The sequence below is a fragment of the Carettochelys insculpta genome, chromosome 1 (assembly GCF_033958435.1).
Source record: "Carettochelys insculpta isolate YL-2023 chromosome 1, ASM3395843v1, whole genome shotgun sequence".
NCBI classification, from domain to species: Eukaryota; Metazoa; Chordata; order Testudines; family Carettochelyidae; genus Carettochelys; species Carettochelys insculpta.
In genome coordinates, this window is record NC_134137.1 from 360,041,703 (window position 1) to 360,065,732 (window position 24,030).

At 44.9% G+C, this 24,030-nt stretch overlaps 1 protein-coding gene across 3 annotated transcripts in view; it reads right to left on the reverse strand.

Annotated features, from left to right (window-relative positions):
• CACNA2D1 (calcium voltage-gated channel auxiliary subunit alpha2delta 1) overlaps nucleotides 1-24,030 on the reverse strand; it is a 720,757-nt gene that overhangs the window by 16,732 nt on the left and 679,995 nt on the right. For 2 of the 3 annotated variants that reach the window (XM_075017407.1, XM_075017399.1), the window contains 5 exons: nucleotides 23,976-24,028; nucleotides 21,149-21,204; nucleotides 20,904-21,033; nucleotides 11,633-11,745; nucleotides 2,325-2,407 (listed from right to left, as the gene is read on the reverse strand). In XM_075017407.1, the coding sequence (XP_074873508.1) occupies nucleotides 2,325-2,407; nucleotides 11,633-11,745; nucleotides 20,904-21,033; nucleotides 21,149-21,204; nucleotides 23,976-24,028 (435 nt within the window). Of the gene's footprint in view, nucleotides 1-260; nucleotides 350-2,324; nucleotides 2,408-11,632; nucleotides 11,746-20,903; nucleotides 21,034-21,148; nucleotides 21,205-23,975; nucleotides 24,029-24,030 lie in introns of all 3 variants that reach the window. The other variant, XM_075017417.1, reaches the window with a different exon arrangement.

The window sequence follows — 24,030 nt, forward strand, 5'->3', positions numbered from 1 at the left end:
CAGGAACATAGGAAGCAATACACATTTTTGACAGACTATACAGATGACTGAGTCCTGACTCTACAGTGTAGATTTAAAAAGCTCTTAGCAGAATTAGTTTTATAAATTCTCCTCCTAAATCACTACAGGAGTTTGTTCCAGATTCCTTTTTTTGGGACTCATTTCATTCCACTTTCTTTAGCTGGCTTAGTTAGTAAAAAGATTGTTTTGTTCTTTGCATAAGAAAATAACCAAAACAAAAATTAGAGAAAGTAACTGACCATCCACACCACATGAAAACTTGCAGAAAAATGAAGATAGGAGCGGGCATCATGGCAGAGGCACGACTCGTTGTGCATATAGGCTGATCCTATTAATAACGGGCAAAGTAGCAAGTAGAGGAAAGGAAAGAAAACAGAAAAAAAGACATACAAGATGAGATTTCATGCAGTTTGCTGGCAGTTAGCAGAATTAATGTGAAAGCATCCACTCAAGAGCAAGAGAATCATAGTGAGTACTGCAAATAAACTTAACCAAAATATTCCACTGTTACAGAGAACATATGACTTACACACCAATTAGCACATCAAGCTAGTGAGCAAGAATTGTACTTTCACACACAATAACACCTGGATTGATATCTGCTGGAAAAAAAATCATCTACTTAGGACTCTTTTTCAGTCCCTGTGGAAGCCAATTGTTTTACATCTGCTGATCAAAGTTTTTTTTAATTAAATATAAGACTTAATTTGTGAACACAAGTAGATTCACTGTCAGGTCTTAGGATTGTGTAAGCATAATGAATATCTGAGACATTACATCTGCATTAAGGTATATTAAGGGTCAAACAGTGGTACTGGCAGTAGCTTTGACAAAGTCATTTGTCTGGTCCTCTAAACTGAAAATAATCCCTCAAAATATGTGACTACTAAATTAGGGAAGGACAGGTTTAAGGATGTAGAAAGGTGTTCAACACCAAACAATGAATATTTCCTTAACAAAACAAAAACCAAAAACTACTACTAAACTGAACAGCATTTTGCAAATTCTGCAAACCTCTCACATTTATTAACTAATTTGGTGAAAATGCAGCTGCTAAGATGAATCTACACTTTTGGGGTCAAATGCTGCAACGTACTGAGTACCTCAATATCCAGCGTCCTTGCTGAAGGCTATAGAACCCCTTTCCCCCTGCAGGATTGAGTTATGACTGAAGACAATATTATGGATAAGGAGCAGTAACCACTCAGATTTACATTTTTTACTTAACACACTGTTCAACAACATATCCATGAATATTTGACACAACATTATCAACTGCTTTTCTCTATTTCATGCAGCATTTAAAAATGAAAGCGAAAAGGATGAATTATCCCACCATTTTTTAATTCCCTTAAGAAAAGATTTGTCTTTGGCTTTGTCCTTTAAAAGGGAAAAAGTGAAAATTGCATAGCACGCAGAAGGCCAGGTCATCAGCTTGTGTGAATCAGCACAGCTTCGCTGACTTCAGTGGAACCATGCAGCTACCCTTCAGCTGGGGACTTGGACCACAGTGTCAAAACACATTAAGGCATGCTTTCCCTGTATTCCTAAAAGGCATGACCAGGCCTGCCAATGTGAGGGGAGGAGGGAGAGCAAAGGGGGTAAATGCCCCAGGGCCCACTGATACAAAAGGCCCTGGAGCTCCCCACTGCTGCTGCTACTGCAAGCAGCAGCCAGAGCCCTGGGCCCTTTAAGTTGCTACCAGGGTACCACATGACACTCTCCAGGCACCTTGGGAGGAGTGCAGTGGGGGAGGGGTGACCACTGTGTTCTGCCTGAAGCCTTGCCCCTTCTGGGAGCAGAGCTCTCCCCCGCCCCCACGGCTTGCCTGGGGGCCGACGATGCTGTCAGCCTCACTGGGCATGATATTCTGTAACAGAATCCTGTAAGTTCCACATTCATAAGGCATGGAGGTGTCTAGCAGACTTGAAAAATCTGTCCCTAAGCATCTTTTCAGAATTCAGAGATAATGAGTACATGCCAGAGCCATGGAGGAATTGTCTTTGGTACCATCACGCGCAGAGCACTTGTATTTTGACTTACTATTACTGCCAGGAATCATGTGTGAAAGCACGGTGCTTGCAATAAAGGCAGCTAAAAAGCAGCTGTTAAGTTTATGTTAATCATGGGACATTTGAAATAAAGTGACTATGGTTCAGAGCGAATAGTATGTTCAATGAAAGATAGGTTATGTCATCATGTCAGGTACATTAAAACAGACGTTATTGTTGTTCTGAATTATCACCTCTCACTGCTTTTGCATAAAAAGCTATTAACTTGGAGTCTTAAGAGTTCAATCTTACCCGGTCATCTTTGTCAAAGCAGACGTCAGGCCCCTTTCTGTATCTGGGTTGCTTCACCATATCACAAGGATTTGGCCCTTCATCTGATCTTTGGCTAAGGAACATAACATTCTTTTCTTGTGTGCAATACATTAGCAGCAGCAGCAGCAGCAGCATTTTGTTTTTATGTTTACTATCCCAAAGCAGCGTGCATGGTATGAAACACTTATGACCTTGTTCATGGCATACACTTTGGCAGCTATGGCTGTGGGATGATGCTTGCATGACATTAACCACCCACTGTTCCTGTTCCCTATTAAAGAACAGGCTATTAACAGAGATCAAATGTGTTTTGTTTTTACTTGAGCAAGTCTTTGAACAGTCTGGCATGACTTTTTCATAAACAAATTGGGGAAATACAATTTAGTTTGAGCTACTAGAACATGGATGCGTAATTGGCTAGAAAACTATTCCCAATGATTCAGTATCAAACTGGAAAGACATGTTGAATGGGGTCCTGAAGGATTCAGTTCTGGGTCTGGTTCTGGTTCTGTTCAGTAACATTGACAATGACTTAAATACAATATAGAGAATACACTGACAGTTTGTGGTTGATAATAGGATGGGAGGGGCGGTAAGTGCTTCAAAGGATTAGAGTGAAATTCAAAATGAGCTGGACAAACTGGAGAAATCATCACAAGTGAATAGGATGAAATTCAATAAAAACAAATGCAAAAGTATTCCACTATGGAAGGGAAAATCAGCTGCACTCATACAAAACGGGAAACAGCAGCAGAGAGAAAGAGAGAGTTGAACAGGAGGCAGCCAGACAACTCTCCAACACCATGTTTTACAGATGTCTCTCACTGATTCCACTTTGGAATTCCAATAAGAAATTACAACTACTTAAGGAACTCCCAGCTGCCACTCAGGATCTTGTTCACTCAGACACACCATCTGAGCCCCAACCTGGATTATTCTATATACTTCTCAAAATCCACAAACGTGGAAACCCCGGACGCTCTATTATTTCAGGTATTGGCACGCTCACCACCAGACTATCCAGTTACGTGGACTCCCTCCTCAAACCCTATGCCACCAACACGCCCAGCTATCTCTGAGATACCACTGACTTCCTGAGGAACTTACAAAACATCGGAACAGTTCCTGACAACACCATCCTTGCCACCATGGAAGTAGAGGCTCCCTACACTAATATTCCACACGAAGACGGATTACTAGCGATCAGGAATACCATCCCGGATGTCACCACAGCCAATCTGGTGTCTGACATCTGTAACTTTGTTCTCACCCACAACTATTTCTGATTTGGGAACAACTTATACCTCCAGATTAGTTGAACTGCTATGGGCACCCGCATGGCCCCACAATATGCTAATATATTCATGGCTGATCTTGAACAATGATTCTGCAGCTCTCGTCCCCTATTACCCCTCCTCTACTTACGATACATTGATTACATCTTTATGATTTGGACCCATGGTATAGAGACTCTAGAAGAATTCCACAGAGACTTTAACAATCCGCACCCTACCATCCACTTATGCCTCAACTACTCCACGCGAGAGATACACTACAGTACAAATCAAGAATGGCCTGGTTGGCACCACACTCTACCGGAAACCCCTGATCGCTATACTTACCTACACACTTCTAGCTTCCATCCTGCACACATAACTAGATCCATTATTTACAGTCAAGCCCTTAGGTGCAATTGCATTTGCTCTGATCCTACTGACAGAGACTGAAAACTACACGATGTTTACCAAATATTCATAAACCTGAATTACCCACCAGGAGAAATAAAAAAAAATGTATCGACAGGGCCAGACAAATATCCAGAAACCGGTGACTTCAAGATAGGCCCAAAAAACCGAGAACAGAACACCACTGGTCATTACCTACAGCCCCCAACTCATTATTAAAGACCTACAACCTATCCCTAATCAGGATGCCGCAGTCCAGAAGCCCCTAGGTGACAGGCCTGTTCTCTCCTACAGACAACCTCCTAACCTTATGAGGATTCTCACCAACAATCACAGTCTATACCACAGGAACACCAGTGCTGGAACTTTTCCTTGAAACAAAGACTGTTGCCAACTTTGTCCACATATCTATTCTGAAGATACCATCACTGGACCTAACCAGGTTATTCACAGAATCACGGGCATATTCTCATGCTCCTCTACGAACATTGTACATGCCATCATGTGCCAACAATGCTCAGATGCTTTGTATATTGGACAGACTTCAAACTCTTTTAGACAAAGAATTAATGGACAGAAAACAGACATAAAAACACTCCCGATTCACAAACTGGTCAGTCAGCATTTTAATAGAGTGGGTCATTCTGTTAATGACCTGAAGGTTTGCATCTTACTGAAGAGGAATTTTCACAACAGATTGGAAAGAGAGGCTGCTGAACTCTCTTTAGTATTCAAATTCGAGACATTAATATGTGGTTTGAACCGGGATGGAAATTTTTTAGGTCATGGAAGGGACTCTTTGGCATACTTGGCTTAATTTAATTCTTGACTCCCCCCTCCGCCACTCTACTCTGATTTGCTCACCTTGATAATATTTTTCTGATTTGTCAACCTTGATTACTATTTTGGCTCTCTGTGCCTTCAGTATTGAGTTTGTTCTGGTACGGCTATGGTCTGAAGAAGTGGGTGTGTCTCACAAAAGCTCATGACCTAATAAATTATTTTGTTAGTCTTTAAAGTGCTACTGGACTGCTTTTTTGTTTTGAAAATGGGAAATGTCTGCTTATGAAGTACTGTGGAATGTGTTCTGCAGGATACAGTGGAGCACAGAGTAAACATGAGTGAACAGTATCATAATGTTCCATACCCACTGCCCCCAGCCAAAAAAACCCAACAACAAACAAAAAAGGGTTTGTTTAATCTGGAGAGAAGATGACTGTCAGAGGAATCATAGAGCTGGAAGGGACCTCAGGAAGTCATCGAGTCCAGCCCCCTGACTCCAGCAGGTTCAACGCCAACTAAGTCATCCCAGCCAGGACTTTGTCAAGCTGGGACTTAAAAACCTCAAGGGATGGAGATTTCACCACCTCTCTAGGCAATGTATTCCAGTGCGTCACCACCCTCCTGGTAAAGTAGCTTTTCCTTATATCCAACCTACTTTTCTCCTTCTGTAACTTCAGACCATTGTTCCTTGTTTTGCCATCTGTTACCATAGAGAACAGTTTCTTCAAGAAGTTGAAGGCTGCTGTTAAATTACCGCTCAGTCTTCTCTTCTGCAAACTAAACAAGCCCAAATCCCAGAGCCTCTCCTCATAGGTTGTGCTCCAGCCCTTTAATCATTTTTGTTGTCCTCTGCTGAACCTGCTCCAGCATATACACAACCTTCTATATTGAGGGGCCCAAGACTGGACACAGTACTCCACGCGTGGCCTCACCAGTGCTCAATAGAGGGGAACAACAACTTCTTGACATCTGCTTGAAATGCTCCTCCTCCTAATGCACCCCAATATGCTGTTAGTCTTCTTGGCTACAAGGGCACACTGTTTACTCATATCCAGCCTTTCACCCACCATAACCCCTAGGCCCATTTCCACTGTACTGCTGCTTAGCCAGTCGGTCCCCAGCCTATAACAATGCTTGGGATTCTTCACCCCAAGTCCAGGACTCTACACTTCTCCTTGCTAAACTGAATATTCCTTTGCCCCAATCCTCCAACTTATCCAGGTCACTCTGGATCCTATCTCTACCCTCCAACATATCTCCTCTTCCCCTCACTTGGTGTCATCCCCAGACTTGCTGAGGGTGCAATCCAGTCCCTTATCCAGGTCATTAATAAAGATGTTGAACAACACCAGCTCCAGAACCGAGCCTTAGGGCACTCCACTTGAAACCAACCACCATTCAGATATTGAGCCACTGACCCCTAACCATTGGGTGCAACCGTGAAGCCAGCTTTCTATCCATCTTACAGTCAATGTATCCAATCCATATTTCCTTAACTTATGGGCAAGACTGTTGTGGGAGACTGTATCAAAAGCTTTGCTGAAGTCAAGATATATCACATCCACTTACTTCCCCATGTCCACCAACTCTATTACCTCATCATAGAAGCTAATCAGATTGGTCAGGCACAACATGCCCTTGGTGAATCCATGTTGACTAGTCTTGATTACTTTCCCCTCTTTCAAGTTCTCCAGAATGTATTCCTTGAGGATCCCCTCCATTATTTTCCCATGGATTGAGGTATGGCTGACTGGTCTATAGTTCCCCAGATTATCCTTCTTTCCTTTTTTAAAAGATGGGCACTACATTTGTCTTTTTCCAATCATCTGGGATCTCTCTTGATCTCCAAGTGTCTTCAAAGATCAAGGCCAAAGGCTCGGGCATGATGTCTGCCAATTCCCTCAGTACCCTGGGGTGCATTAAATCCAGACTCATGGATTTGCATACATCTATTTTTTTTTTACGTATCTCAACTCATCCCTCCCCCTGAGAGCTGCCCTCCACCTTCCAATACTATATAGTCTAGCACTATAGTGTGGGAGCTGTCCTTGTGGGTGAAGACTGAGGCAAAAAAAGCATTGAGTACTTCATCTTTTCTTATGGCATCCATGACTAGGTTGCCTCTCTCACCTAGTAACAGCCGCGCACGTTCTCTGATAACCCTCTTATTGTTAACATGCCTGTAGAAACCCTTCTTCTTACCCCTTTACATCCCTTGCAAGCTACAGTTCCAATTATGCTTTCACTTTCCTGATTACTGCCCAGCATCCTCCAGCCATATATTTACACTCCTTCTTAGTCAACTGTCCATGTTTCCACTTGCTATATGTGTCCTTTTTGAGTTTAAACTGACCAAAGATTTCCCTGTTAAGCCAAGGTGGTTGCCTACCATAATTGCATTTCTTACTATGCAGTGGGATGCTTTGCTCTTGTGCCTTCAGAAATACTTATTTAAAATACTGTCAGTTCTCCTAAACTCTTTTCCCCTTCATCTTCATTTCCCAAGGGATTCAGCCCACCAGTTCTCTCAGGGAGTTGAAGTCTGCTCTTTTGAAATCAAGGGTCTGCATTTTACTACTCAGCTTTCTTCCTTTCGTCAGGATCCTGAAATATACCATCTCATGGTTGCTGCAGCCCAGTTTGCCACCCACTTCTATTTCTCCTACTAGTTCTTCCCTGTTTGTGAGCAGCAGGTCAAGTTGTGCATGGCCCCTGGTTGGTTCCATCACCACTTGTACAAAGAAGTTATCCCCAGTGTTCTCCAAAAACTTCCTGGATTGTCTGTGTGCTGCTGTATTGGCCTCCCAACAAGTATCTGGATGACTGAAGTCTCTCATGAGAACCAGGGCCTGTGGTCTGGAAGCTTCTTTTAGTTGTCTGAAGAAATCCTCATCTACCTCTTTTCCTTGATTGGGCAGTCTATAGCAGAGGACATGATAATAGTTTTCAAGTACATAAAAGGTTGTTACAAGGTGGAGGGAGAAAAGTTGTTCTCCTTAATCTTTGTGGAACAAACAAGAAACAATGGTCTTAAAGTGCAGCAAGAAAGGTTTAGATTGAACTTCAGGAAAAACAAGCTATCAGTTGGAGTAGTTAAGCACTGGAATAAATTGCCTAGGAAAGTTATGGAATCTCCATCTTTTGAGATTTTTAAGAGCAGGTTAGCCATATAGTTGCCAGGGACAATTCTACATAATACTTAGTTCTACTATGAGTGCAGGGCATTAGATTAGATGACCTCTTGAGGTCCCTTCTAGTACTATGATTCTAGGACTTATAGGATACTTATAGGATATAGTGCTCCCACCAAGGAATAAAGATACATACTGCAAGACTGTGTATGGGGAAAACAGGTAATCAAATAACAGAATGATTTTCTACAGATAATCCATCTCTCCAAAAAGTGGTAGTTAGGTCACTCAAAGAATGCTTGTCTGTGCAGTGGCTTAGGTTGCCTTAATTATTTTCTCTCAGGGGTGTGGATTTTCAGACAATAGCTAGGCAAAAGCTATGCAATGTTCAGTGTAGACCAGCCCACAGGAATGGATAAAGTTCTTAGGATTTCAGCTTTAGAATTCAATGGAAACAAATGAAATGTCATATTCAACATCACACATCATATCAGTGGTGGAAATGGAAAAAGGACCTTGGGCTCTTGAATCCCCATCTACTGAATCATTCTGCCTCATACAGAATAGGATCATCCCATTCCCTGAAACCATTGAAAACACCACAGATGAAACAGATGTTGAGGTTAATACTTCACTTGTGCAATGGCAACACTTCAAGTATATTACATTTCCAATAACATTCCACAGTCCTTAGCTGAAATATGCCATCTAATGTAGAGGTTGTTCTTTTTTCTTTCTTCTTTTTTTTTCTCTTTTGAAAACATGTAACACTTTAAAATATTTTAGGGCTTTTACAGATTTCATCTGAGCTCAAGTACACATGGGGCATTCCTTTTACACCATTAAAGAAAATATTACTCTAACCATAATAAAGTTATTATTACTGTCCCAAAGCAAGAGAGGGCACAACCCAGTTTACTGTATTCATGGTGTGGAATTTCGTACAAAACATAAAATGTTAAAGAATAAATAACTGGAAAGAGAACAAATGGTCAGTTTCTTCCCTAATTTACATGTGAGCAATATCCAATTACCCATTGATGCCATCGTTGTTTATATGTGGTAAGATTTATGTCATTGGAGAAAAGAGACAGAAACAGGGATGGTGAAGTAAAAGCCCATCTATATTAGCATATTCCTACCAGACAGAAGGAAGCAGAGCCTAATAAACACCTACAGATGAATAGCACTCAGAGGTCATCCCTCCCATCTGGGTGTAGTCATGCTACATCTGCATTTCATAATGGACCCTAGTTATGAAAAAAAAAGTTTGGCTTAAGTGCTGCTCAGGTGAAGGACACATATAGCAAGTCAGTTAGTGAAAAATTAGCCCAGCCAGCTGGTAAAGCTGACATCTACTGCTCCTAGCTCTGGGAAGTAAAGAGCCCTGTGGGAAAGTTACACCTTTTCTTATGAAACTCACTTTAATAAGGCTCTGTACACAACCTGTAGTCAGTAACCATAGTTAATCAAACTGACATGGAGCCAAGATGGTCATGGTAGCAACCTACATTTATATGGGGCTACACAGTTCCACAGATGTTGCTTCCATGGATGTAACCTCTCTTTCACCTGAAGTGCAGACAGCATCCTGAGTCATAATTAATGTCTTACTTCTGCTGAGGGATTTCCATCCTCTCCACCATACGGAGCTTTATCATCGGATATAGGATCACTAATGATTTTACAGGGATTTGCAAATCTCTCTTCAAAAACCTCCTGCATGTCAGGAATATGTATTTTAGCCACAATATTTTTCTACTGTCTGGGTTAACCAGTCAGATTTTGGCCCCCGCCACAACACCAGAATGCCTCTTCAGTGTGCATAAGGGCCAAAAAGGGCATAAGGAGGTTTGCCATAACACAGTTTGTACTACCCTATTCTGCTCCTGTCACTAAGGAATATGGCAGGGGTCAGCAACCCCTAGCACACGTGTCTAAAGAGGCACATGAGCTGATTGTCATCAGTATGCGAGGTGGGTGTTCAGCCCTGCCCCTCCTTCCCCATGCAGCTGGAAGCTTACAAAAAGCAATGCTGCCTGTGGATTAACAAAAGACCAGCTAATGCCAGCAACCATCACTTAAACAGTAAAGCTCTGTATCTTAACTTACTAATGAAGCTGCTGTAAGTAGGACTATTAGTGACTTTAAAAAGTATCCCTGGCACTCACACCACATATATATGTCAAAAAGTCAAATTTCAACACCACTCCATCTCAGAAAGATTGCTGACCTCTGGGCTATCGGCTGTGTTTAACATGGATGCAGATGAGAAGGAGCAGCCATCATTCTGAGCAGCTATAGACATGAGCGGGGCACCTGCCTTAATTTAGCTTAGTGCTCTGGAGGTGAGAGAAAACTTGTGCAAAGAACTCTATGCTAGAGTCCTGTGTAAGGCTATTTTTTTTTAAATCTCTTTCTCCTTCTACCCCACTCCTGCATTATTTCTTTCATTTTTATCTTGCTCCCTCCTGAAAAAACACTTAAATCCTAAAAATCCCACAAATGGTGCTTGAACCATGTACAAATATTTTAACTTCCATTGTAGTAAACAACAAAGCTCTTTCTATCCCTTGCTTAAATTTAAGTATTAAAACCTTTATTTATAAAAAGAGAAAAAACTTTTTGTACGTTGCCGAAATTCTATTTAGGACACACCATGAGATCTGGTGTTTCCCACAAATCACTGCAGTCTACCCAATCCCACTGCTACACAGTAAATTTGACCTGCCATTACAGCAGTGGGTCCTGAAGAACCTGTGGGTCCCAGTCCTCCTGCAAGGCATTGGCCCACGCTCTGCTTGTATTCCTTACTCTATGCTATGCCTATTGCCATCTGTGAAGAAGTCACCTGAGAAGCAAAGAAAGATACCACATGGCCAGAATAGCTCCAGCCCCAGAATAGAGGCCTATAGGCAATTGGGGTGTTCTTGACCCTGGAAAACATCAGCCACACTATATATCACATTAATTGGACAGTCCTGGCTGCATTAGCCCTGTCTTGAGCTGTGTCTTGTGTGTCGTGCTTCTCAGCACAAGTAATTCTTTCTACTCTGACAGCTCTACTCAAAAAGGCTGTGGACCATAGACGAGCCAATACACTTAAAAAGGAGCTGTTCACTTCTTCACTCTCCCTGTGGCGAGGGGAAGGAAACTAGCATGTGATTCATGCTTAATGTTTCTCAGTACATCACACAACATGCAACTGTTAAGCTCTGACCTCCCTCTTTCTGTTGCTCCAGATCAGCCACCAACGCTGGTGACAAACTGAGGGGCTTCAAATACACCTCTTTGGCCCTCTGCAAACTGGCCTGGTTCCTGCACATTGTACTAATACCAGGATATCATGGCAACAGGCTACTATACACAGCAGTGATGACTGCCCTGCCCTACTGACAAGTCATTCCAGTGCTCAGACTTCAGGTGATTTTGCCCGGTAAGACATTCAGCCCAACTTATCAAATATATGTATATACAAATTCTTAACACTGGAAGTGATTCCTATTTTGTCCATGATATGTTTTGTTCTATACAAAATACACCTCATACTCGCCTGCTGACTCTCATACTACAGTGATGTCTGTCAAAGAAATGAATATAAATAGCTCATATTTCTCCAAATACTGTTCTAGTATTCAGTAAACAAATATCTGCTTATGCCACGAGAAGTTCTGACTTTAAAGGATACCCGGCTTTTCTGCTTGCATCAAGGGCTTTGAGTCACATGAGCGGCACATCAGCTGGCTGTCGCTAATTATAAATACTAGATTGGTGTTTGAAATCTTTTCTGCGTGAAAAAGTCTGGAAAAGAAACACAACTCTAGTTAAACAAAGCCAACAGTATATCTTCAGGGACTTTTCACATTCACTAATGAGAGCACAGGTAACATGACTTTATAGATTGAACTCGACTGCTATACAAGGGACAGCTGGTCTTTTTTAAGAGTAACAAGGAACATTCAACGGGAAATTCTGTAATCTTTATTGACTGGAATGTTGTTCTGCATTAGAGCAGTGATTAAAAAACAGAAAAAGGGCACAGAGTGATCTTATCCCACTAGGCAGTTAGTTTCATGCTGCTAAATAAGTAACTCCTTTAAGAGGAAAATGAATTCAGCTACAATTTCTCTATTGCCAATGTGATGTGAAAAGAAAAGCCATGTGATAGAGCAGAATATGAGGGTTTCATAGGAGTTGTGAGAATACTGACATCTTTGTAAATCCACAAAGAGCCTTTTTCATTGAACTACAATGCATATGAACATACCATATCTCTAGTCAATATGGCATTTTAGACACTACATTTAAAATTATTAATTCACTTTCATGGCTCATTTTCAGTATTTTCACTGTATATTTAATCATCTACATGGTTGTATGGATAAGAGAGAAATAATGTAAAACTCAGGTGACAAAAAGGGATGTTAAACTTTTAACTGGTAAGCATGACTGATAAGCCTAAGGAATGGCTGGAGTGCTGGGCAGTGGGACCCCATGACTGTACTAGGACCTTATGGTCACATCAGGATGGGCATCAGGACATAAGTTAATAGGTTAAGTGCTTGTATTTAACTGGTTAACCATTTAAACATTCCTACTGACAAAGAGAATATTTCCTAATTGCTTAAGAAAAGCGTTTGTTGTTCCAAATTTAGAGAAGCTGATACACCTTTGTATTTAACTAACAAAAGCATGCGAAATGAAAAGAGAAGTTACTCACCGTAGAAACGGTGGTTCTTCGAGATGTGTCCCCGTGGGTGCTCCACAATAGGTGACGGGCTTGCCCGCCGCCGCAGATCGGATCTTCCAAGCAGTTTCTGCCGGACCGCGCATGCGCCGGCGCACGCCGCTCCCTTGCGCGCTCCTGGCCATGTGCGCGATCCGGTCCCCGCCAGTTCCTCGACCAACCGCCTCAGGTGCCCCTGCAAAACACTAACAGAGATCCGAAGCGGGGAGGATGGGCGGGTAGTGGAGCATCCACGGGGACACATCTCGAAGAACCACCGTTACTACGGTGAGTAACTTCTCTTTCTTCTTCGAGTGTCCCCGTGGGTGCTCCACAATAGGTGACTACCCAGCAGTAACCCAAGATAGGAGGTGGGTAATTGGATTATGTGCAGCTTGTCCCCGAGAGGACCGCTGCAGAGAGACGGGTATCCTCTTGGAATACCCTGTGAAGGGCGTAATGTTTGGCGAAGGTGTCGTAGGATGACCAGGTCGCCGCTCTGCAAATGTCTTTTAACGCAACGCCCTTGAAAAAGGCTGTTGATGCCGCCACCGCCCTGGTGGAATGAGCCCTGGGAGTGGCCGATAAAGGAGTCTTTTTGAGCTCGTAGCACATTTTTATGCAGGATACAATGTGCTTCGAGATTCTCTGCGAGGAGAGACCCTCTCCTTTCGATTTGGGAGCGAGGGAGACTAGGAGTCTATCCGTTTTCCGGAAGGACTTGGTCCTGTCTACGTAGAAGGCTAGCGCCCTCCTCACGTCCAGGAGGTGTAGGCGCGCCTCTTCGTTGGAGTTATGAGGCTTTGGATAAAACGAGGGTAGAACAATAGGTTCGTTGATGTGAAACTCGGAAGAAACTTTGGGAACAAAGGCTGGATGCAGCCGTATGGTTACCGCCTCCTTGGAAAAAACAGTGCAGGGTGGCGTTGCCATGACTGCTGTGAGCTCGCTCACCCTACGAGCTGACGTAATTGCAAGAAGGAAGGTCGTCTTTATTGTAAGGAGGCGGAGGGGAACCGTGGCCAAGGGCTCGAACGGTGGTCCCATCAGTGTGGTAAGCACCAGGTCCAAGTTCCACGAAGGTGGAATCGGTTTCCGAGGGGGGTAGAGGTTTACCAACCCTTTGAGGAACCTGGTAACCATAGGGTGGGCGAACATCGTGTGCCCTTCCTCCTCATGTCTGAACGCCGAGATGGCGGCAAGGTGGACCTTTAACGAGGATAGCGAGAGTCCTCCTCTCTTGAGGTCCAGTAAATACTCTAGAATTGTAGGTATAGGCACCGAAAGGGGGGCCAGCTGTTTGGTAGAACACCAAGCCGTGAAGCGAGTCCATTTTTGTTTGTAGGTCTTCCTAGTGGAAGTCCTCCTGCTACTTTCTAGGACTTGCTGTACTCCCACTGTGCATGTGCTCTCTAGGGAGCTGAGCCATGGATTAACCACGCTTGCAGTCGCAGGCTTTGGGGGTGCGGATGCACTATGGACCCCTGGGCTTGCGTGAGCAGATCCGGCGCCACCGGAAGAGGCATCGGTGGACGGTCCGACATGCGCAGGAGGAGGGGGAACCATTGTTGTCGATCCCACGTTGGGACTACCAGGATCATCCGGGCCCTTTCCCTCCTGGCTTTCTGCAAGACTTTGTGGATCAGCACTGTGGGAGGAAACGCATAAAGCAGGGGGCCCCCCCACGGGATCGCGAACGCGTCCCCCAGGGACCCCCATCCCAGTCCTGCCCTGGAGCAGAATTGTGGGCACTGCTTGTTGTGCTGAGTGGCAAACAGATCTATTTGGGGAAAACCCCATGCGTGGAAAATCGGCCGTAGCAGATCGGGACGGATCTGCCACTTGTGTGTGAGCGCAAAACGCCTGCTCAGCTGGTCTGCCTTCATGTTGTGCGCACCCGGCAAGTATGAGGCTTTCAAGATTATATCGTGGGCGATGCACCAGTTCCATAAGCGGATTGCTTCCACGCATAAGGCACGGGATCGAGCTCCTCCTTGCCTGTTTATATAAAACATGGTGGAGGTATTGTCTGTACTGATCACGACGACTTTGCCTTGTATGTGGTCTCGAAAGTGTTTGCAGGCGTTGAACACTGCTCTGAGCTCCAGTACATTGATGTGTAGTGACTGTTCCGTGGGTGACCACAGTCCTTGAGTCACCTCTTCGCCCATGTGCGCTCCCCACCCTATGAGGGAGGCATCTGTAGTGAGAAAAACCGATATTTGCGGCTGGTGGAAGGGTACCCCTGTTAGCAAGTTCCTGGGGTTTACCCACCATTGCAGGGATTTGCGCACCCCGGCTGTGGGCGACACCACCCTGTGAACGGTGTGTACTGCCGGTTTGTATACACTCACCAGCCAGTGCTGCATGCTGCGCATGTGTAACCTGGCGTTCTGCACTACAAACGTCGCTGCTGCCACGTGGCCCAGCAGCTACAAGCACGTCAAGACCGGCACCATAGGGCTGAAGGTGATGACTTGCACGAGGGAACCGATGGCTCGAAAGCGAGCCTCTGGTAGGTATACTCTCGCTGTAACCGAGTTTATGCGAGCCCCTATGAACTCTATGTCCTGTGTGGGGTCTATTTGTGATTCTGCCAGATTGATAACCAGGCCAAGTGAGGAGAACGTGTTTGCTGTGACGCGTATCATGCGCAGAACCTCCCCTTTCGAGGCCCCTTTGAGCAGGCAGTCGTCCAGATATGGGAAAATAAATACCCCCTGTCTGTGCAGGTAGGCTGACACCACTGCCAAGGTCTTGGTGAAGACTCTGGGGGCCGAGGAGAGGCCAAACGGTAGGACCTTGTATTGGAAGTGTTCGTTGCCTACCATGAACCGGAGGAATCGCCGGTGAGCCGGATGGATGGTTATGTGGAAGTACGCGTCTTGTAAATCGAGGGCTGCGAACCAGTCTCCATCGTCCAGTGCTGTAAGGATGGAGGCGATCGTGGTCATCCGAAAACGTTGCTTGTGCAGGTACCTGTTGAGGCCGCGAAGGTCTAAGATGGGCCTCCAGCCTCCTGTCTTTTTCTCCGTGAGGAAATACCGGGAGTAGAACCCTTTTCCTTGCAGTTGCTCCGGCACCCTTTCCACCGCCCCTATGAGCACAAGATGGGCCACCTCCTGCCTGAGCCTGGCTACATGGGAGGCCTCCTGGAGGTGGGGCTTGGGTGGAGGTCGCGACGGTGGGAGCGTCTGGAAGGGGATGGCGTACCCCGTGGCTATGATCTCCAGCACCCATTTGTCTGTGGTGATCCTTTGCCACTGGTCGTAGAATGGTCGGAGGCGATGGTGGAATAGCCGCTTCGGATGACCTTGTGTGATGGTAGTGATGGCGCAGCCCTGGATCTGTATGTCAAACTTGTGGCCTTTGGCCCCGCCCCGAGGACGCACGGCTCTGTTGTGAACGTCGCCTGGGAGTTCTGTACTGCTGGTGCTGTTGATGTCGCCCTTGCTCGTAACCCCTGTGATACTGGGGGCGCTGTTGCTGGTACTGGTACCGCCTTTGCTGAGGGTAGTACCTTTTCTTTGTGTATGGAGGGGTGTAAATCCCCAGGGTCCTGAGTGTGGCTCTTGAATCTTTACTGGAATGAAGGACCGAGTCAGTTGATTCAGCAAACAGCTTCTGCGAGTCGAAGGGAAGGTCAACTATCTTCGCCTGCAGATCCCTCGGTATACCTGAGGTCTGGAGCCAGGACTCCCTTCGCATCACCACTGCGGTTGCTGTGGAACGTGCTGCTGTGTCCGCAACGTCCAAAGCAATCTGAACTCCCGTCCTCGCAGCCGCGTAGCCTTCTTGCACTATGGCCTTGAGGACCGGCTTTTTGTCCTCTGGAAGCGAGTCCATGAGGGAGGTTAACCTGGAATAGTTGTCAAAATTATGGTTCGCTAAGTGCGCTGCGTAATTTGCCATTCGCAACGTTAAAGTGGAGGAGGAGTAGACCTTTCTGCCGAACAGCTCTAGCTTCTTGGCATCTTTGTCTGTTCCCCCTGTTTTAAATTGAGATGTTTTTGATCTTTGTTGCGAGGACTCCATCACCAAGGAGTTTGGCTGTGGGTGGCTAAACAGGAACTCCATGCCCTTCGCCGGCACGAAGTATTTCTTATCCGCTCTCTTTTGGACAGGCGGGATAGTTGCAGGGGTCTGCCATATCGTAGTGGCGGACTCTAAGATCACTTCATCAAGCGGTATTGCTACTCTGGAGGAGGCCGGAGGTCTCAAATTTTTGAGGAGCTTATGGTGTTTCTCTTGCACCTCTGCTGTCTGGATGCCTTGCGTGAAGGCCACCCTCTTAAACAGCTCCTGAAACTGTTTGAGATCGTCCGTAGGATGGACGTCCCCCAGGGCCGTAGCCTCGTCCGGGGAGGAGAGCGAGGAACTGCTGGGGTATGTCTCTCTGGACCCTTCCGGTTCCTGCTGGTGATGGTACACCCTCTCGCTGGAGGTTTGCGAGGGAAAATCTCGGGGTTCCATGACCAGTCCCCCCTGAGATGCTTGAGTCTCTGTCCCCGGTCGCAATTGCCCTCGGGGGTACGAGATAGTCTGTGGGGATCTTTCCCTAGTAGATTGCCGATGGTGTCTATGCCCCACGTGGTAGGGGCGACCATGGCAGTATAGGCACTGTTCTTGGGAAGGTGACCTAGACCACTCCCTTGGTGCGTACCCTCTGCGTCTGGGGGAGGGAGATCGTCGAGACACTGGAGAGAGCGATTTCGCATAATAGTCCAGCGGTTCAAACCCCAGGAAGGGTGAAGGTGGTGCCAGCCATGGTGAGGCTGGTTGTAAAATGGAGAAGGGGGCTCCGGGTAGGCTAGGGGGGACCCCTGCCTTCTGGTTGGAGTCTGCAACATGAGCGGAGGGCTGTGAGAAAGCAGCTCCACAGCCCTGTCCGGAGAGGGGCTGCAATGCCTCCTCTTGTGTGCAGCCTTCCCCCTCCCTGGAGGAGGTAACTCCGCCCCCTGACGCGCGGGGGATCCCAGCCCCGTCGGCACCGTGCTAGGCACGCTCGAAGGCGGTGCCGCATGTGCGGTGTCCTTCTGCGCCTGCAGGCTACGTGCCTGCGCGCTCTGCACCGCCGGTTCCCTGGGGGTCGGTGCCGCTGCCTGCGGTGCCGCCAGTACCGGCGCTTGTTTAGCCGCCGCCCTGCCTGCGGTGCGGGGCGGCTGGCTGATTATCGGAGGCTGAGCCGCTTCCACGCGGCTCTCCGTGCCGCCGCCGATCAGCTGTTGCTGCGGCTGGGGGCTGCTTGCTCCTCCCATCCCGCTCACTGTTGCTGCCGGCAGGGATCGGCCTGGAGAGACTTTCCTCCGTTTTTGCGCTGATGGAGTGAGGGAGGCAGCTTTCCTTTTAAGGGCCCCGGAGGGTCCCTCCTGCTGCGGCCGCTCCGGCACGTCTGGCTGGAGGGCCTTATCAAGAAGCAGCATTTTAATCCGCATGTCCCTGTCTCTCCGTGCTCTGGTTGTTAATTTAGCACAGAAGGTGCATTTCTGTGCCACATGGGACTCCCCCAGGCACCTTATGCATAGACTGTGCCCATCGGACGCTGGCATCGCCTCTCGGCAGGACTCACATTTTTTAAAGCCTGAAGAGGACATTGTTGGTGAGTCTTTGAGTTTTTAAGCGGGTACTTAGCACCTTCTTTGTGCCGTTTTCCCCGTCCGATGGCCTGCCCCAGCAGGAGGGCTGATGGCCCTAGCTCCTGGCCTCCGGCGCTTGTTACTGGGACTGGACTGAAGCTGTCCCGCTCGTAGTTTGTTTGTTGTTGTTTTTTTTTTTTTTTTTGCAAAATAACAACCGGCTAACTTGTAGTAGCCTAAGTACCTGAAAAAACTTCAAAGAAAAACAGATAAAGTCGTTGAATACGCTATTTGGCCTTAGCCTAGTCGGATTCCGTCTGCAGCCGATGGCGGTTAAGAGGAACTGGCGGGGACCGGATCGCGCACATGGCCAGGAGCGCGCAAGGGAGCGGTGCGCGCCGGCGCATGCGCGGTCCGGCACAAACTGCTTGGAAGATCCGATCTGCGGCGCCGGGCAAGCCCGTCACCTATTGTGGAGTACCCACGGGGACACTCGAAGAAGAAGTGTGGGTGCAGGTGGACAAAACTTCACTTATCTCAGTAGAGTTTATACCAATGTCTAAATTTGACCCAACTGCTCCTTCAAGTCATCTGTAATTTTACAAATGACTCATTCACACTAGTTGGCCATTTTACGGACCTAAATCTCTCTTCTGATTAACTTGGCGAAGGCACTGTTTCTGCCCATAGCAGCACAAATCCACCCGTCCTGGAATTCAGTAATTTACTCTGTGCTGTGATTGCGCCCAATTCTTTGTGTGTACTTTGCTGGATTGAAATCTCCTATGAAGTATTTTCTAGGTTTTCCTTAAGGCTTGGCTGTTTATAGTGGTTTTGTTGCCTCTAACACTTTCAGAAATTACTCGTAATTGTGAGGTCTTGTCCCTGTAGGCCCTGGCATAAGGCAACGTATTGTGTGTAAGCTTATTACACTCCTGGGAAAGGCCAAGCAGAGCCTACATGTACGCATATATGAAAAGAAGGGGTAAGATACTTTTTGGCATGAAGTGGAGGAATCAAGGCTTGAGATATTTGCACATTCACTCCAGTATTCTCAAGAGTGCCAGATTAAACACCAACCAACCAAAACATCTCAGCATGCGAGGAGATTAGGATTTAAATACAATTCTCCTCATGCTAATGAGGTGCTTAGCTCTATGATCCCCACTCTGATGCTAATGCAAAGGAGTAATCGGGAAGCCACACAGCCGTCTTCTTTTTAACAAAGGGCCAGATACCTTGTGCTGGTGATCACTTCTTACCTTCTACATTACATTACTTGTGCCATACCTGTGCCATCCTATAACACAGCCTGGATGTCCTCTCTTTTATCCATTTGTATTTTAATGTTTGTTTAGGATTTTAAACTAAATGTATTGTCAACCCCTCTACACAGAGATATTCAGATAACTCCTTTATTTAGGACACATGTTCATCCTTTGGTAATATTTTGAGTCTTTCACTTTAGAAAAATCCATCAATTTCACAATGTGGGATGGCAGACACTTTCAAGTCTCCAAAACTATATTGAGATTATAACTTCTTTAATGAAGGCAGCAGAACTACTAGACAATTAAAGGCAAAACATGAAATCAATATTTTATCATTATTTGCATTTAAGTAGATAATGAGATGCACAGGAAAACCTCAGTTTTGAGCATCTGTGATAGGATTCAAGAATTTTAATTAACAAACTAGAAAAAATACAGTGGAAAAACCAACTATCCAATTAAAATATATATGGAGACAATCCCATAAACCAAAAAAAAACACAAAACCTATTTTAGCTGAACACCAAGGCCACGTCTACACTAGCAAGCCCTTTTGAAATCATTTCCATAAGAAGGAACACTTTCAAAATATCCAGTAGAGAATCTAAACACAATAAGCGTTCTTCCAAAATTATGGGGGGAGAGATAGCTCAGTGGTTTGAGCATGGGCCTGCTAAACCCAGGGCTGTGAGCTCAATCCTTGAAAAGGCCATTTAGGGATTAGGGCAAATAGACATCAGGGATGGGGCTTGCTCCTGACAAGAGGGCAGGGGACTGGACTAGATGATCTCCCAATATCCCTTCCAGCTCTAGGAGATGTGTACCTTCAATTATAAAATCAAAAGAACACAGCGCTTCTTTCAAAACTGCTCTTCCACTCCCATTTCAGGAAGAGCATCCACAGGCCCTTTATTCTGAATAGAGCAGTCCACATAGCATCTGATGTTTCATGACACCTGGCCCATCCTTCCAAAAGAGAAGAGGCTGGATGGACACACTCTTTCTAAAGAACTGATCACTTTTTTTATTTGTTTTTCTGTGTGGACACTGTCTTTTGAAAGAAGAGATCTTCCAGAAGGACTTCTTTTGAAAGATCGTTGTGGAGTAGACGTAGCCCAACTGATGCTCAGCCAAGCTGTAGAGGAGACTCATTCTTTCTCTCTTTAAATGGTTTAAGTGCCACCACAAGGGGCAGCGAACCAATGCAGTAGGTGCGCGAGTTACAAGAACACTACAAATGTGTATCTTTACCATTCTTATGTACACATCATTTAGTTAAGACACAGTATAGTTTATCCTTCATACATAAAATAATTATCTACTTGTAATATTAATATGTCCATAAAAGGCTCCTCTTTACATTTTGTATTGAAGTGGAAAATTTACCTGGAACAGTTTACACAGTCTACTATTCCACTAAAGGATTTATCATCATTTTCAAAGAAATACTGGGTTTGCTCAGTAATGCAGCTCTGTTTGGATAGGGCAGCAGTGTAATCATCATCATCAGCCTCCGCTGAGGAGAAAGAAAAATCAGAAATATTTTTACCACAGAGAGTGGAGGGAGCAGGATTCTTATCTTCCTAGTTCATTCCAAGCTGGACCTTTCACAAACCTGAGTCTTGACTTACCTGCTTCAAGGAAACGGGGAAAAGTCAGGCCCAAAAACAGCTGTTGCAAGATAGACCTGAGAACAGAAATACAATTTTGCTAATGAAACAGCTACTTACCTCCCTTATGAACATAGCTTTACTAACACAGAAGCCCAGATTGCTTACAGGAGCCCTAAATACTACTGTGATAAAATTAACTGTTAACAACAAGAACTTAGGTTAACTGCACTTATCACAACTAATATGAATGTGTTTCTGTAATATGTTACATTCTATCTGTCACTGTCTTCTTCCACTTCAGCTGCTGTCCTACATTGTCTTTTTACTTGACAGGCAATATTCACTGCCCCTTTAGACATAATTCAGGTAGCACAGATGCCAAAGAGCAGTTGCACTGTCATTCTTTAAGCTCTCCGCAGAATGTGAAACAGGATACCTGGGAGTCCTCTTACATTTAAACTAATGGTGCTGCCTTAAATGACAGTAGTTATACATAGCTCGAAGGGACTTAAGGCACTTTACACTGATTAGGTCTCACAACACGCTTGTGAGGCAGATAAATGCTAGAGTGTTCTAACCATGTCATACAAAACTCATCTCCATGCTGGCAATTTGTATTGCTATCTCCATTTCTCCACTTCAGCATGTCCCTGTCATTTTCAACTCAATGTTAGGAAAAAAAATTAATCTTAACACAGATAACAGTAAGCTCTAATTTTTCTGCATTCATGCCCACACTACTCCCATTTCAACTGATGCAACACATCTAAAGCAACCTCTTCTTTTCTGTTTGCCTGATATTCAGATTGTCCAATCCCTCCTGTCATAACTACATCAGATTCCTCCCCTCATCACTGCCCCCTTTGAATCCCTCTGCCACCCCACAGATCCTTCTTCATCAACTTTAAATTTCCAGGCCCTACTTCTGCCACCACAGCTGTTTAAAACTCCTGTTATGGCATCCAATTCTCCCACATATGCTACTACTCATCAACACCAGTCCTGATGCCTCTTTAGTCTGCCAGTTATTTCTGTGGCTAGAGCACCTCAAATCTGCATCAAACACTGGGTTTGTTCATACAACATCAGGACTGGGATTGTTGCATGTGCTGCATCCTCATCTGCAGAGATGAAGAGAAACCCGATGTCATTCAATCGTGACTCTACTGGATGGCCCAGAAGAGAAGTCCATGTCTAGCCCTTTCAGCTTGAAAGAAAATGATCTTGGGATTCACTGCTGATGAGAGAGAGAAGCAGCTTGGAAAATGAGGAGACTCCTCAAAGTTCCAAGAGTGTGGAGGACAGAAGATATTTAGTTAACTGGTTCCTTATGCTCCCAGCTTAAGCCTTGAAAACTGTCACTCGCTATCCAATCCCAAATTTCTGCCCGAAATAAAACAGTTATTCTTAACCCAGCTTCTCCTATTTCTCTATACACATGCTGCCTTGCTGAACTGCTCTCTCATCAGCCCTTTCCTCTGTGTCCCTAAGGGCCTTGTCTGACTGCTTGCGGCCTAGATTCCATTTCAAAAATGTCCAATAAAAGCACTTTCTTGAGGCACTTTCAACTGAAACTGTGTTGAAAACAAGACCCAAGTCTAAATTGAGTCCAGACCCTGTGAGTTTGATTGGACCACTGATAACCCACATTTCTCTGTTTGAGCAGACCTTAGATTTCATCCCTGGATAGTTTCCCGTCCTTAGTTTTTGAGGTTCATTTTTGCTCCAGAAAACTAAGAGCTTAACTGTTTCTGTTAACTAAATGTAACCATTAATAAAGAGTAAATATCTCAAGTCTTCCCAGTGCCATTTGTGAGATAACTGTTCTCTATGTATTTGTTCAGCAGTAATATAGTGCAATGCTTATCACACTTTGGGTAAATTACTTACCATTTTGCAGGAGAATATGCACCACGACACTTTATCATCAAGAACAGATATTCTGAGAGGGTAAAATTCACCCCAGTGCAGAAGGCCTGGCTGAGGCCCAACAAACTTATGTTTCAATTAAATCTTTGCTGCATTGTTTTGGTATGATGAGGTACTTAACCTGTACAAAGCCAAATTTCATTATCTATATATTATGAAACTACCAAACTAATTTGTGTGGCTATTGCTGATTACTGCATGTATTTAATTCCAAAATGCGACAACACTGTGGTGTAGAATTTGAGATCAGTTTCAAGATTTATTCAGCACCGTGTTGCACTAAAAACAGTTACCGTTGAAATTGCTAAGAGGTGAAAACCTGACTCACAAAAGTCAAATACAAAATTCTCACAACCAAACAAAGTCTTCTCATGGTACCATATGCCAGATTCTGAAATAGGACTTCTTTATGTTTTCCAATAGACTCTCTTTTGTGCCTAACAAAATGGTTCACTGACAGCTCAAAAACTTCCTTAGCCTGCTTGCTTAATCATGCCCTTGAGAAAGAGCAATGTCGCATATGGAATTATGAAACCAACAAGTCCATCTGAAAGCTGCACAGGAGCAAACCAGATTTAAGATGATCCAACCCATATCGAGTCCTCCACCTACACATGCTCAGTACAGACTAAGAGCAGGGAATTACTACATCTGGGGAGTCTCATTTTTTATTCAAGATCAATAAAATTTAGGTTCTGATGAACCTGGGGTGGGACTAAAAATATTCACTGTATGAGGCTGCAGAAGTAGTACCAGCACTTAAGATTCTAGAACAGCTCCTAGGAATTCAAGAATCTGCTACTATTACACATAGCCACTACAAAAAGAAGAGATGAATTATTATCAAATTTATTTTCTTTTGACTGAATTGCTATTATTATTTTGGTGCAAACATCACTAGAATATTTTAACTTACCAGGCAGCTGCAGAAGCCCACCATCCAACATGCAAAATATCTGCTACTGTAGGCT